Source organism: Symphalangus syndactylus, chromosome 21 (genome assembly GCF_028878055.3).
Source record: "Symphalangus syndactylus isolate Jambi chromosome 21, NHGRI_mSymSyn1-v2.1_pri, whole genome shotgun sequence".
Lineage (NCBI taxonomy): Eukaryota > Metazoa > Chordata > Mammalia > Primates > Hylobatidae > Symphalangus > Symphalangus syndactylus.
Window position 1 is genome coordinate 32,724,830 of NC_072443.2, and position 15,656 is coordinate 32,740,485.

A 15,656-nucleotide genomic window follows, 5' to 3' on the forward strand; every position below is an offset into this window, starting at 1 on the left:
CACTGAGAGTATTTATTGAGACCTACGATGTGCCGGTGTGCATAATTCTAGTTATGAAATTTTAATAATGAGTAAGATAGATTCTATTCCATATATGGGTTTCTGAAAGCATTGTCCAGAACATCTATATTAAAATATTTTATCATATACAATATATGTAATTTAAAATGCACTCAGAAAATCTGCTTGTTAAAATGCAGATTCTAGTGCTTCACCCTAAATAGTCTTAATTTAGACGGGCCCAGGATTTTAAACTAGCATTATATAGCATACTTATGTACACCAACATGTAAGAACTGCTGCTATAGGCCGGGCACGGTGGCTCACGCCTATAATCCCAGCACTTTGGGAGGCCAAGGTGGGCGGATCACGAGGTCAGGAGATCGAGACCATCTTGGCTAACACGGTGAAACCCCGTCTCTACTAAAAATACAAAAAATTAGCGGGGCGTGGTGGCGGGCGCATGTAGTCCCAGCTACTCGGGAGGCTGAGGCAGGAGAATGGCATGAACCCGGGAGGCAGAGCTTGCAGTGAGCCGAGATCGCGCCACTGCAGTCCAGCCTGGGCAACAAAGCGAGACTCCGTCTCAAAAAAAAAAAAAAAAGAACTGCTGCTACTAAGACTCTGGGATGGTGGTTGAGAACAGGAGCTTGTTGTCAGGTGGCTCTAGATTGGACAGAGAAACTCGTGCTGACAAGGTGAGGATTGTCAGGAAATAAGGCAGACATCTAGCCTCGCATTAAGATAAGGAATAGAAGGCAACTGATACATACTAAGTGCTCAAAAAATATTAACTCCCTGTCCTCCATCATGGCTCAAGAAAATACAACAGCTGAGCACACCCAGGAGTTGCTTACTATTTACTCATCAGTTTAGTGTATCTTATTTTGTTTCCATGTGAATTTACTTGTGAAGAGATCACTGGATTCTCTCCAGAGATAGGAAGATCCCTCCTAGTTTAATTCATACCTTTATTTGTTTATTTTTCAATTAGACTCAGGTATCGATAAAAATTCAAATGTCAGATTACAAAGGTGTGTGGGATTTTTCTTCCCACGTTACACAATTTAAGTCAACTGTTTTCAGATCAAAACTCAAGACACCTCCTTCACCACATTTCCTGTTTGTAACTGAAACAAAGTACACACAAAAGATTTTAAGAAACAGAAGAGAAAAGAATCTGAGGCACAGATAAAGATAAGTTTTACTGTCATGCTGCTTTTAACATAACAGAGCAACATTACCTAGGAAAAAAGTTTGTAGGAGGATTTTTAATCCATATATTTGTCTTATGGCTGGATAAAGATTTCTCTGAAAAAAAGAAGCATGTCAGGTAAGTGGCATTTTAAATTTTTTGTTCCATTTGTGTGTCTAAAAATTCACTTAATAATTTCTAAGTCCTAACAAGAAGACCCTTAGTATTTAGAAAGTAGTTATTTTTAAAATGTTGGATAAATTTTAGTGTAATTAAAATATATTTTGAAACATGTTAATGAGTATCAGTTAACGTTTTTCTTTAGAAAGAAAAATGTGGACAGTGTTTTAGAAGGTAAATCTAATTACAACTGTTCAGTAAGTGTTCACTGATAATTATGCCATGTGAAGTACTTGTTTTTTTAAAGAAGCTTTTGTTGACTATGTGTATTCCTCTTTAGTTTAGTTTAGCTATTAAACAGGGTAAGTGTAATTCTAATTCCTCAGAGATTAGGCACTATAGTATTTTCTAGAAAGCAATGCAATTGTCAACATTCAGAGAGATGACAATTTTGAAAAGGCCAGTGAAAATTCAATTGCTGTGCAATTAATCATGAGGGTTGGATCCCTATTGACTCGCTATTGTGAATCCATGTTGATGGTTCATTCCTCTTGTATTATTTTATGTACTTTTAATTTATTAAATAAACATCTTTTTGTTGCAAAAGGAAACATGCATATTATGTAATGTGGGAGAACTGTGAAATATATATATTAAAAATTCATACATATTTTCCATCACCTTAAAAACACAAAATATGTTGTATTTCCTTTCAATTTTTATTTATATACATTATACATAGTTTGCTTTTCATAACTGAAATAATAATGTACATAATATATCCAGCTTTTTTCACTAATATAACCATGTCCCTTTTTAATATAACTTCTGCCTAATCATTTTAAATGAATGCACAAAAATGACATCTATTCAGTTATAGTTTAGTCATTTGTTTATTGCTGAACATTTATGTTGTATATAGTTTTTTGTTTTTTGTTTTTTTGAGACGGAGTCTCTCTTTGTCGCCAGGCAGGAGTGCAGTGGCGCAATCTCGGCTCACTGCAACCTCTGCCTCCCAGGTTCAAGTGATTCTCCTGCCTCAGCCTCCTGAGTTTCTGGGACTACAGGCGCATGCCACCACCCCTGGCTAATTTTTGTATTTCTAGTAGAGACAGGGTTTCACTATGTGGGCCAGGATGGTCTCGATCTCTTGACCTCATGATCCACCCGCCTTGGCCTCCCAAAGTGCTGAGATTACAGGTGTGAGCCACAGTGCCCAGCCCTGTTGTATACAGTTTTAAAAAATATTTTTACATGACAGAAAGATGAACAACTCTATAGCTTTTTCTGTAGTAAGGGTTATTTTTTCAGAAAACTTTCTAGAACTGAAATTATCAAGAGATTATGAGCATTTTAAGTCTCATTATTGCCAAATCGCTTTTCCAAGAGTGATGCCAATTCGCTCTCATTCTAGCAGTGCTTCTCCTTCACAGGCTGATTTCGTTTAAAAAATCTTCACTAATTTCATAAGCACAACATGCTAACTCATTGTTTAATATGCACTACTTTGATTATAATGAGGTTGAACATTTTTGCATGGATTTTTAAACTGTTTACAACTATCATTCGTGATAGTCTGATTGCCACTTTTGCTTAATTATTATGCTTAGAGTACTTTTAATACCAATTTGTATAGGCCAGCTATGGAGTAAAGATTGCATATATTATAATTTCTGTGAATTGGCTTCCATTGTTCTGTTTGATGGATCCTAAAACCAATTGATTACATAAATCACACAGGGACCGTAAGCTGGCATACAATTTTCATACCTCTCCTTATCTTTCCCAGTTCATACTTTAGCAAAGAACAAAAACAAGTGCCCCAATTTTTCTAGTGCCCTGCAAGAAATGAACATAGCACTACTAAGTATAATTCCCATGAGCTGATGATGATGGGGAACTCAGAAAGCATGGGAAGACCAAAGACAGTGAATATGACATTCAGCCATTTTCAGGACTAATTAATTCTAAATTTAGAACAGATATGGCAACATTTCCTCCATAGCATTTTGTAGTTCAGACTTCCCCTTTGGGTTTAATACAGGAGCTCCGACATCAACAGTTGGGAACTTTTACAATTTCACAGAAGAGATGCAAAGACAAAGTATTTAAAAACCTCACAGGTATTAAAAGTCAAAACAAAACAAAATTTCATATGAAGGAAGAGAATCAGATGATAGTATTTTTTATATTTAGATAGGTAAAATAAAAAATAAATTTGAACACACACAAAAGAATATTTCTAGTGAAGTAAAACTATGTATGAAAACAAAAATCCAAGTATTTTCTTTTTTCCTACCTATATGCGTGTAGTCACTGCATCATCCATAATGTTCTGGTATCATAATTTCTGCTGTGTTTCTGCATTTACATAATATCAATATTAATGGAATCAAATGGTGAAAACAAGTCCTTTGGTCTATCATTAATTTCATGATTCACAATTTAGTTTACTCATCTTCATTTTTTTTTCAAAGGAGTCTCATTGTCTTTACTCAGTTTTATCTTCTCTTGAGCTTCATCACGTTTTGAGGACAATGAAATCCTTTCTTTCAGAGACTAGGTGGGACTAACTTGTAAATTATCTTTTAAACTCAGGTGGGTCAAAGACAATGTTTCTCCATTTAATTTAGGTAATATTATGAGTTGGGCAGTGTTTTTAAGAAAAGCCAATCTAGGAAAGATTGTCAATTAAAGATCATAGTTCCAAGAAATAAATGTCCACAAGTTGCTAGTGAATAACAGAAATCATTATTGGGCACTTTTCCAGACATTTTTGATTACACTTAACCTTCTCAGCATTCCTGAATTAAAGGGAAGAGATGACAAAATTAATAGACCTTCTTGAAATATTAAAAGAAACATCATAAAGTATTTTATTGGATGAAAGTTTCCACACAACCATGCCATCTTCAGAGGATCTTACTAAGGTTCTTCTCAAATAAGAAACAATAAGTATACATATAAATGGGGTCACTAAATACAGAGAAAGACAGGTTCATCTACAGCAGCACTTTAATCTCAGTAGAATTTCTGAGGTTTACCAATCTCAGGTAAAGTTTAATTGTAGAAGCAATGAAGAGTCTAGCATTGGAGGAATAATTTACTCTCTTCTGTCCTCCACCTCACTCTCATATTTATACTTTCTTCAATTAAATTAAGTAAAGTGTTGATTGAGGGGAATCATGATGTGCCAGGAAGAGGTAGCCTTAATGTAACACAGATGAAGATATGAACTCCAGTTTTACAATTCTCTTAGTGAGATTCAGTGATTTGCACACAACCAGCCACACAACTGGTGACTACTCTCATTCCCTTTTCCACAGTTTGAAAATAGGTATCCAAAGCTAATATTGCTATTTTCTCTTTCCCTATCACAGCCCACTCCCCAACACACACCATTTACTTCTCAAATAACCCCCTGTTCATAATAGACACTTAAGGTCAGTGGATTTCAGATTTGCATTAAAAACAGCATAGTATTTTACTTGAAAGCCTGGAACTGATTTGAGAGCCCCCTCCTGTGCTAATATCCATGATTCAAATGTCTTTTATTGTGGGATGATGGGTAGCGGTTGGGATTGTGGGTGTAGTGATGACATGTCACGTTCAAAAAATCATCAAGAATGTGCCTTATTTAGCACTAACCACCACCATGGTAAGAAAAACTCATTTTATAAGTAGACCCATGGGGATCATAATACTGCTATTGAGATTTCTGGGTGCCTAAAATAAATACACACATTCATGGAATGCAAAAAGATGTTCATTGCTCTGACAGAGTTTACAAGCCAAGGAAAGCCATTAAGAGAAGCTATATGCTGTAATATACTATAAACTCATACACTTGCCTCAGTTAAAGACAGCCTGAAGTAAAAACAGTTAAGGCATTATATTTATTGCTTTTTCTATTGTTAATTGTTTAAGTAAAGGCTACTGTGTAAATCAAATCTGCCAGCAGAAAGACATTATATTTGCTTAGCTGGGTTTCCTTCCAGAGCACATGCAATTGTGAATTTCAAAGACAGTGCCTGCCAATTACTGTTGGCTTTAAGGGAGTCAGAGGTTTTATAATTAAACCCACCACTATTAGCCCTTGGTAGTTGGCAGCCAGAGAGAAACTTAAATCATGATTTTCCTAGCTGCCATTGCTTCTCTGATAATTTCTCGAGGCCTTTGGCTTTTTAACAGTGTAAATAGCTGAATTCAAATTGTGTGGGAGTTTTTCAAAATTGATCAAAGCTATATAAATGAAAGTAATGATAATTAATACTGATTAGTATTAATTAATATTGATACTAAAGGTTACACTTGTTGGGCAAAAAATTTTAAGTACTTTGTGCATCCAATATTCTAAGAGGCACTGTTTGTACTAAGTAGATACCTACAGGAGTATAGAGATATTTATACTGCATATTTAGAATTACTGGGTAAGGGGAAGTATAAAGTGTATGTGTGTGTGTGTGTGTGTGTGTGTACATTTATACAGACCTGAATTCAAGTTAAAAATTTCCATCATTATCTACTTAATATCTACCCTTCTCATGTGTGTGCATTGTTTTTCAAAATGGGGGTATTTATTGTTGGCAATCAAAAAATTATGAAAGATATTAAGAATGTCATAAAATACAAAGCCTCTAAATAAAAATCTTCCTCTTTAAAATTTATATAATATTATTTTTAAAAACTTGGAAAACAGAAGTGTCAGGAATTATGGGCCCTAAAAGCAGAGGAAACCAGAGACCATGTGAAACTGCATCACACATACCTAAACTACTCCCCAATATTAGAACTTAGATTGTGTTTTAAAAGGCCTCCAAGTGGTTATGTGGGGCAAATTTACTCTAACAGTAAATGACAAAACACAACCCTAAAGGAATGTACAGTGTGACCCAAATTCTTGCCTTAGTGTTTCTGACATATTTCATGAAAATTATTAGGACTTTCCCAGAAACTTTTAGTGTAGCATATAGGCTTGTGATATTGATTAGGTTGTTTCTTTGTAGTTGAGAGTCAAATTATCTTCTTATAGCAATTAATGGACTAATACAACTATTTCAATTCTCTCTTTAATTGGAAATGAGAAAGCAAAACTTCTATTTGAAATATAATTTTGTCCAAATGATTGGATGATTTATAGCTAGATTCAGTGTAATTTAAAAAATAAGATTAGGGCTTTCTGTTTATTTCCTTGAAGTATGACTGGTTATATTGTACTACATTTTATTTACTGAAACCATAACTATGTATTGAGTATATACTAAATACTACATGCTGTGGGAAGTGGAAAGAAAAAAAATGCTAAGTAGAAAAGAGATTGATTTTTATTAGTGTTCCTGAGGGTGATAATTGCTAGAGATTTATTATTATTTTCCATGTATTTATTTACCCCTCCTCCACAAAAAGGGGTATTAGAAATAAGTGTAACAGTATAAAAGATAACCAAATAAGTCAAGGTGAAGGGAAAATAAGGAGAAAGGAATATGGTTAGTTCACAAAAATGAGTATCATAAAGCCCTGGAGATTTGCTTAGAGTAGATTGTGTATCAAAGACAGACAGATGATTAAGTACAATATTCACATGAGATATAATAGCAAAAGTGTACCAGTTCTTAAGGAAGTCCCCAGGCCCTTATATTTGAGACACCATGTGATGTATTAAATAATGTCTTCCAGTTTATAGTATCCCTGAAATTAATGTATTCAATGGAGAGTTTCACACGGCTGGTTATTTTTCTTAAAACATGTTTTATTTTGTCCTGAGAACAAAGGCCCAAATGTGGAAAATTGAAGCAAATAAGAAAGAGCAACACAGAATTTTAGATTTTATTTTCTGACTGCAATATGAAGTTTAACTCTCTGTTGCCATTTTAGGGCAGATTGTATGCTTTAATGTTCGGCGAGATGGAAGCAATCTTGACATTCCCTTAAGAAATTTTGAAAATATAACTGGGACATGTCCAGAACAGAAAGTCATCAAAGTCTATTTTACTTCCATTCATGGGTAGATCCAGGTAGTTTCACACAGGCAAGGTCAAAATAATCTTTCTGAAATCAATTTCTCATCCTTTCAGCATTTGATGAGTGAATGATCAAGGTCCCAACGTATATACTATAGAAATTGGATGCAACAATTATAGCTTGGACTATTTCTAAAGCAGGGTTACAAGTCTAATTTGGCCAAAGGTACATTATTACTGCATCCATTAAATGCTCAATTTTAACCAATGTGACTCCCTGGTCAACTCTATAATAAATTAACTGTAAAATGAGTTTGTAGGGAAGCTGTTCTATACTATATTATGTTATATAATTGTCACTGTACAACGTACAGTCATGTGCTATGTAACAATGTTTTGGTCTGGCTGGGCTCGGTGTCTCACACCTGTAATCCCAGCACTTTGGGAGGCGAAAGTGGTCAGATAACTTGAGGTCAGGAGTTTGAGACCAGCCTGGCCAACATGGTGAAACCCCGTCTCTACTAAAAACACAAAAATTAGCCAGGCGTGGTGGCGCACGCCTGTAATCCCAGCTACTTGGGAGGCTGAGACAGAAGAATTGCCTGAACCTGGGAGATGGAGGTTGTAGTGAGCCAAGATCGTGCCACTGCACTTCAGCCTGGGTGAAAAAGCAAGACTCCATCTCAAAAAAAAAACCACACACACAAAACAATGTTTTGGTCGATGATTGACCACATATATTATGTCCCATAAGATTATGATGGGGCTGAAAAATTTTTATCATTTAGTGACATCATAACTGTTGGGATGTCATAGTGCAATGCATTACTCATATGTTTATGGTGATGCTGGTGTAAACAAACCTACTATGCTGTCAGTTGTAGAAAAGTAGAGCAATACAATTATGTACAGAATAGTTGGTAATGATAATAAATGACTATATTAGTGGTTTATGTATTTACTATACTATGCTTTTATCATTACCTTAGGGTATACTACTTCTACTTATAAAAAAAAGTTAACTGTAAAATAGCCTCAGGTAGGTCCTTCAGGAGGTATTCCAGGAGGCATTGTTATAGGAGATGACCTCTCCATGTGTGTCATTGCCCTTGAAGACCTTCTACTGGGACAAGATGTGGGGGTGGAAGACAGTAATACTGATTATTCTGACCCTGTGTAGGCCTAGGGGAAACAGAAGTGTAATTAACTTTCCACGTGACATTCACGGGGCTCTACATAGTATGAGAAAAGCTCCCCGTGGCCAATCTTAACAAAACTGGGCTCCAGAATTATTGTTTTATCCCAACACATCATATTCTATACTACTGAGATTAATGGAAGAGAACAGGCAATTTTCTGTAAATAAGAAAAGCATGTATGATTATAGTCTGAGGATTAAAGAAAGGTGAAAAGTATAGCAAATTAGAATTCTTGGTAATTTGAATGTTGTTCATTTTTGAACAAAAGTTTTTTACCAGTCACCACTTGTCACCTTTTAATAGCTACACAAAAAGGTCGTTTATTTCATAAACACTCAGAATGTGAGAAACTTGAATCCTTTTGCCCATGCTGGATTCAGCGACTTAACACCAACACCCACTTTGAAAACTGAAAAAAGTTATGAATATTAATTAGTTTCCCAGTAGAGAACGTGTCCTTCATTATGAATAAATGCAACAGCTTTAATTGTGGCAATAGCCAGATCAAAACAAATGGGTAAGCAGCTGTTATATTATGTGTATGTTTATTTTAATTTCCAGGAATCTCTGGGTGCCCCTTTTTCCTCTGGGGACTTCTAGCCTTGTTGGGCTTGGCTTTGGTTATATCACTGATCTTCAATATTTCCCACTACGTGGAAAAGCAACGACGAGGTAAGACATTTTGACCAATTTCACGTGGTACCTGCTTGAATGGAGACTATGGAGTCACTGGAAAACCTATGGAAGCAGACAATTTTATGAAGTGTCATTCAACAGGATATTTTTATCTATAGAAAATCTATTTGCTAATTTTTCTCACCCAAAGGGTTCTCTTATTTAAGAATGCAATCATATTAGAAATGTGAAAAAATTATCCAATTTAGGAACTCTTCTTTAGGGTATAGAGTGGGAAGGGATTATCCTGGTAAATACGTTTTTCCTCCTCCAGTTGAAAAACCTATGAAATTGTAGTCTATGCTGGGGCAGCCATCAAGGTTCTCTCTGATACATAATAAAGGGAAGTCTAGCTCTTTAAGATTCCATTCAAGCCAACTTAATCTTCTCAGGATCAGTCAGGCATTCTCAAGTGCAACACACAGGAGCAGGGTCAGAAGACGACTGGAAAAGGAATAGATTGAACCATGGGCTTGCTGTCAAACACTCCCAGAGTCTAGGAGAGGTCAAGAGTATCTGCCACTGTCAGCTTTGCTTTTTCAACATGCTGGGCTTAAGTTTTAACCATGTGGCTTTCAATCTGCATATGCCACAACTGAAATGGTCTAAAGTCCAGCAGCTGGCACAGCCTTTGCATGCTGTAGGCATCCAATTCATGTTGAATATGCATGGATCCATGCTGAATCCATTACATGTTGAATACATATGGATGGATGGGAGAATGAAAGTTCAACTATTGCTGGAAGGTATCTTTTTTTTGAGAAAGGATCTTGCTCTGTCACCCAGGCTGGAATGCAGTGGCATGATTATAACTCACTACAGCCTCAAACTTCTGTGCTCAAACAATCCTCTTGCCTCAGCCTCTCAAGTAGCTAGGATTACAGGCATACACAAACACATCCAGCTAATTTTCAGAAATTTTTTGTAGAGATGGTAGTCTCTACAAAAAAATCAGCCCAGGCTGATCTCGTACTCTTGTTCTCAAGCCATCCTCCTGCCCTGGCCTCCCTAAACACTGAGATTACAGGTGTGAGCAACCACACCCAGCCTGGAAGGTGTTTAAATACCAAGAAACCCTTAAGGGCAGGACATTTAAGAGGTAATAAAAGAAAAGAAAGGATAAATGCATTTCCTTTTAACAGAGGAAATGAAACAAAACTAAGTTAACAGAATTAACTTAGACACATGTGTCCAAGAAAAATGGCATGGAGCTAATTTAGAACAATGGTCAGATCGCAGCAAATGTCCTTGCTTCACTTAGAAATACCTTTAGCACTGATAATACTAATATAAAATATGAAGAAGGGATTATTGTCATGCAGGCTTGAAAATAAGATGAGAGGTACTCAAAAATGGAGTGGTCTAGCTGAAGCCACACATCTATTCAATAGCAAAATCAATGATAAGTGTCCAGTTTTTCTAATTCTCAGCCCCAAAAGGTTTCTACCAGCACATCCTTCTTTGACATTGTTGACCAGCTGTCCTCAGCCAGAAACCCAACACTCTTTTTGGATCTCTATTATATCAATTCTATGGCTAAGGTGAAATTTATGACAAGAAATCTTTTTCATTAGCAACGCTTTCAGTAATCTTTTAAAAATCCAATATATTTTCAAATAAACATAAACTTTATAAGTCAGATGTATAAATGACCCATCATCAAACATCTTCTACAGTTTCCCTCTTTTATAGATAAAAATGAGCTCAGAGTAGCACTTTATATATCAAACTGGCTATTTTAACTTCTTTATTAAGATATCTTATAAATCCAGATAATATTATAGCCTGAATTACAAAAAAATGTGAATTGAGATCTACAGAGAGTAAATAATTTAAGGTGACAACCAAGACAAGAACAGTAACCTGAATTAGTACCTCATGCTTTCATTGATTGCATTGATAATCCTTTTAAGATTGCTGAGGGGCCAGGTAACAGGTAGACACTGACATGTTTACCTTGAGCTCAATTGTCTAACTTAAAATTTATCTAGCAAATGTGATCTATTTACTTTCAACCTAAATAGTCATTTTTTTCAGTCCTATGATTGCATTGAATTATGGATGTTAAGAACCACTTTTTATCAACATCTTCAAGATCAGGACTGGTATAATTTCACTAATCTAGTACTTCCGCCCCAGAAGTATTCAGCTGTACTAGTCTTTTACAACTCTTTGTAAACAGGTTTTACAATTCTCATTTTTGGTAGTTTGTGCATTGGGATTTATTTACCCACATCCGTACCTTTTTGCCTCCATGCAAACTCCTTTGTGTAGCTGCTTATTATGGTAAGTTGACCACTGCAGAAAGACAGTAGCCTTACTTTAAAAAGCAGTGTGTTTGGTAGTTAAAAAAGCAGTGCCTGTAATCCCAGTGCTTTGGGAGGCAGAGGTGGGTGGATCGCCTGAGGTCAGGAGTTCGAGACCAGCCTGGTCAACATGGAGAAACTCCATCTCTACTAAAATTACAAACATTAGCTGGGCATAGTGGCTTATGCCTGTAATCCCAGCTACTCGGGAGGCTGAGGCAGGAGAATCGCTTGAACCCAGGAGGCAGAGGTTGCCGTGAGCTAAAATAGCGCCACTGCACTCCAGCCTGGGTAAAAGAGCAAGACTGTCCAAAAAAAAACCACAATTTCATTTTGTTATTTCAGGACAGATTTTTTCCTTTTCAATTGTGCAAACCCTTACTGCCCCAGGCATGCCATAAGTGGCTCCATTACCTAAAAGTAGTGTAATGGAAAGAACATTTTTAAGAAAACAGTGAACAATAAATTGCATTTATTCATGTATTTTTTAAATAAATTTTTCTTCTCTCAGTTGTTTTTAACAGTATACCTTTGAAGTAGACCTGATGTAAATTAGAACTCTGCCTTCAATATTTAGCTGGAAGATCTTGTACAAGTAACATAATCTCTCTGAGTTTCAGTTTCCTTATCTACAAGACGTGGAAAATACCATCTAGACCCTAGGGTTCTTGTAAGAATTACACACACACACACACACACACACACACACACACACACACAATCTTTGCATAGTGCTGGGGACTTAGTAGGTCAGTCCTAGATCTGGTACAGCCCATCACCATACCTAGTGGCCCTGTTGCTTCCTTCCTTCTTTCCACAAATAATTATTAAGGATCTACTATGGCTATATGTCATCCCATTTAATTTTCACATCTGCTATTTTGGTGAACATTGGTTTCTCTGACTACTTTGCTGCTCCCACCATACCTAGGCCCCTCTAAGTCCTCTCCAGCACCAACTTCACTTTCCTCATCTCTATATTATTTAACACATCTGTACAATACCCTGAGCTTTAGCACTAACTGTTGTGGTCATGTAAGTCACATTCAGGTCCATTTCAGAGAGTTTTCTGTAGAGTTTTATGGAATTGGTTCTAAACATTAGCTTATCATAAAACTTTTTGAGCAGTAATGTACCCACCTTAGGTGGAGCATACACTGGAACTTGCATTTTATTGGTGTGCAATTGATGTATTCATCAACACTAAGAATGTCCTTTGTTCTTATCCCACCTCCACCCTTTCTCTCTGCCCCAACTTCTCCTAACATCTTTTCCCAAGTATTAGTAATAGCTCTGCCATTCTTTCCATCCCATATGAACAAATAGAACTATCTTTGTTTCTAACCTAGAGATTTCAAATACATTTCAGAACTGCTCTGCAAACAGTTCAGTTCCTTCCCTGTCTTCCTGAAGAAGCCTTCCTGCCTTATTTCTCTTGGACAAACAAACTATAATAAAAGAGATTCTATTGTATCAACCAGCTTTTCTGCCACTTGGGCTGTGAATGAAATGCCCCTGTATCTGGCCTCATGTAACTTTTTATGTTTGCATCTTTGTGTTACTCTTTGTGGCTAAGAAACTTGCAAGATCTGACTCCACCTTGGTTAGTCAGTGAATAAGTTTTGCTGGTGTAATAAATAGCATTCAAAAGAAAATCTCCATTTCAGCAAAAATACAATATCTGCACATTCAATCAGATAGACCAGATAAGCCTCCCCTTGATGTTTTCTGTAGCAGCTAGGTAGAAGCTTTGAAATGGAGTTCTCTCATTCTCTCTGAAATAAATCCTTCATTTTTATGTGATTCTTTGTGCAAATCTGTTCTTTAGGAGGATTATATTTATTTCTTTTTCTGATAGGAGTGCATTAACTTTTTCCGTCTTTAAATCCAAAAACTATTCTTTGTTTGACTCTTCCTCTCTGGTTTGGAAAGAAGGATAAACAAGTGTAGCGTATGGTTTGGTCATACCTCAAAGTCCTATCAGTAGGAAATTATGGCATCTTCACATTGAACATGTATCAGACAAATTTCATTATGGAGTTTAAACTATGTGCTGTTGTCTATTCTTGTACATAGGAGGGTTAACACTCTAAGAGGAAAAACATAAAAGCAAATATATTTGCATCACACCCTCTCAACTACAAACCTGACCACAAGTGTTTGCATCTGAATCACAGGAGAGGATTATGAGAGCTCATCTAGTTCTTCCCACGCACAGTCTTGCATATTTCATTGCTTTATAGCAAAGCATACACTTTTTTTATTTTGCTAAATGTCATTGAAATCACCAGCCAGCTTTTAAATTAAGTCATGCCACTTATTTTTAAATAAACTTTTGAGCCTTCATGAGACAGCAAACTTTTCAGAAGCCTGAGCTTGCTGGCTTTTATTCTTAGCTGTAACCTCTGAACTTTTTACTACTGCTCATTTAAAGAGATTATAACCTTCTTCTAGGAAGGACTGCAAAACAAAATTACCCAAGTACTGATGGCTCAGCTGCAGATTATACATTTACATCCTAAAAGTAGCATGGAATGGGGTGCCCTTGAACTTCTTACATCCCATTTCAGGTGCTCCCTTTATCCATTACTTGTTTTCTTTATTTCCCCCCCAAGTTGGTTTAGTCCCTTTCCTTCCATCTAAACATCACATTATTATATTGTATCCTTTATATAGTTGCTTCTATTTCCTTTTTCTCACACAGTTTTTGTCATTTTTTTTCCCCTATTGATAATACATTCAGCACATTCCCATTCTATAGAGTTAGTTGTCTGTTTGTATTTATTTATTTATTTATTGAGAGAGTCTTGCTCTGTCGCCCAGGCTGGAGTGCAGTGGCACGATCTCAGCTCACTACAACCTCCGCCTCCTGGATTCAAGCGATTCCCCTGCCTCAGCCTCCTGAGTAGCTGGGACTACAGGCGCATGCCACCATGCCCAGCTAATTTTTTGTATTTTTGTTTCACCATTTTGGCCAGGATAGTCCCGATCTCCTGACCTCGTGATCTGCCCGCCTTGGCCTCCCAAAGTGCTGGGATTACAGGCATGAGCCACCACGCATGGCCAGAGTTAGTTTTTATGTTACACTAGTATTCTTTCTAGGCACCAGCGTTCATACTTCAAGTACCTCCACCTGAAAAATCCATATTATCTTTTAAAAATATTAGCCTGTTTGGGGAATTATTTTTACTCCATATCTACTTTTTCTTATTCTTATTAAGCAATGACACTCTTCACTTTTGTTTTCAATTTTTTTGCTGATTTTTTTCCTTTTCTTTCAAATTAATGCTCAGCTCCTTTTCTTTCAAATTAATGCTCACCTTTTGTCAAAGGTGAGATTTTAGTAATTTCATTTCAAATCAAGCATTACTTATAAATCTTTTTAACTTTAAAATATCATACCATGTTAATAATACCAGCCTGTTTTCAACTAACTCATTTAATGAAACTTCCTGACTCAAATGAGTGCAATTAAATTCTGGCTTGTTATATAATATGTATTTAGAATGTGTGTATAATATTAATAACAAACTTTGTCATTAAAAAATGTTTTTACAGAAAATATTTCATTTACCTCTGACATGTACTCTGTGATATAGGCATTATTGTCCCTAGTTCATGGATAAATTGAGAACCAGAGTTTTAAAGTAATTTGCATGTTGTCACAGGGCAAATGCATTGCAAAACTGGTACCAAATCCATATCTTCTGATTCTTAACCCTGGATTTGTTCCATTATACATCAGGCTACCATTTGACCAAATTCTTATGCATCTACTTTAATTCCAGGCAAATCTGGAAAATAATTAGTGGCCTGAGTGTAAACATTTTCTTCACATAGAAGGAAATCAGCATATACTTTCTGTCATGTCTTATTTATCGGTTTACAATTTCCTGGTCTATATTAACTATTTTTTCTTTATATGCTTATTGATATTATTTACATTTCTCAGGTTTTTTGATTTTGCTGAACTTTTGGATACTGTGCAATATGTTTTAGACCTCTCTAGGCTTCTCCCAACATTTGTGTGCACTTGTATTCACAAGACTAATATGAAAGTAGTTGAAAATAACTGTGTCTTTTACATGCAGTTCATGGTAAAACATTTCCTCTGGGCTAGAAGTATGTTTCTGACATATTCCAAATGGAATACATTCATCACTTTTGGTCCCATAGCAGCTTAGTGTATATGCTCTGCAAA

The 15,656-nt window shown here is 36.1% G+C and overlaps 1 protein-coding gene across 2 annotated transcripts in view; it reads left to right on the plus strand.

The window, feature by feature from the left end:
• The first annotated feature begins 889 nt into the window (after positions 1-889).
• Positions 890-15,656, plus strand: part of TRAT1 (T cell receptor associated transmembrane adaptor 1) — a 69,842-nt gene continuing 55,075 nt past the window's right edge. Inside the window, exons 1-2 of one of the 2 annotated variants that reach the window (XM_055259781.2) lie at positions 890-1,333; positions 9,036-9,146. In XM_055259781.2, the coding sequence (XP_055115756.1) occupies positions 1,327-1,333; positions 9,036-9,146 (118 nt within the window). In that variant the 5' untranslated portion in view covers positions 890-1,326. The remainder of the gene's footprint in view (positions 1,334-9,035; positions 9,147-15,656) is intronic. The other variant, XM_063630641.1, reaches the window with a different exon arrangement.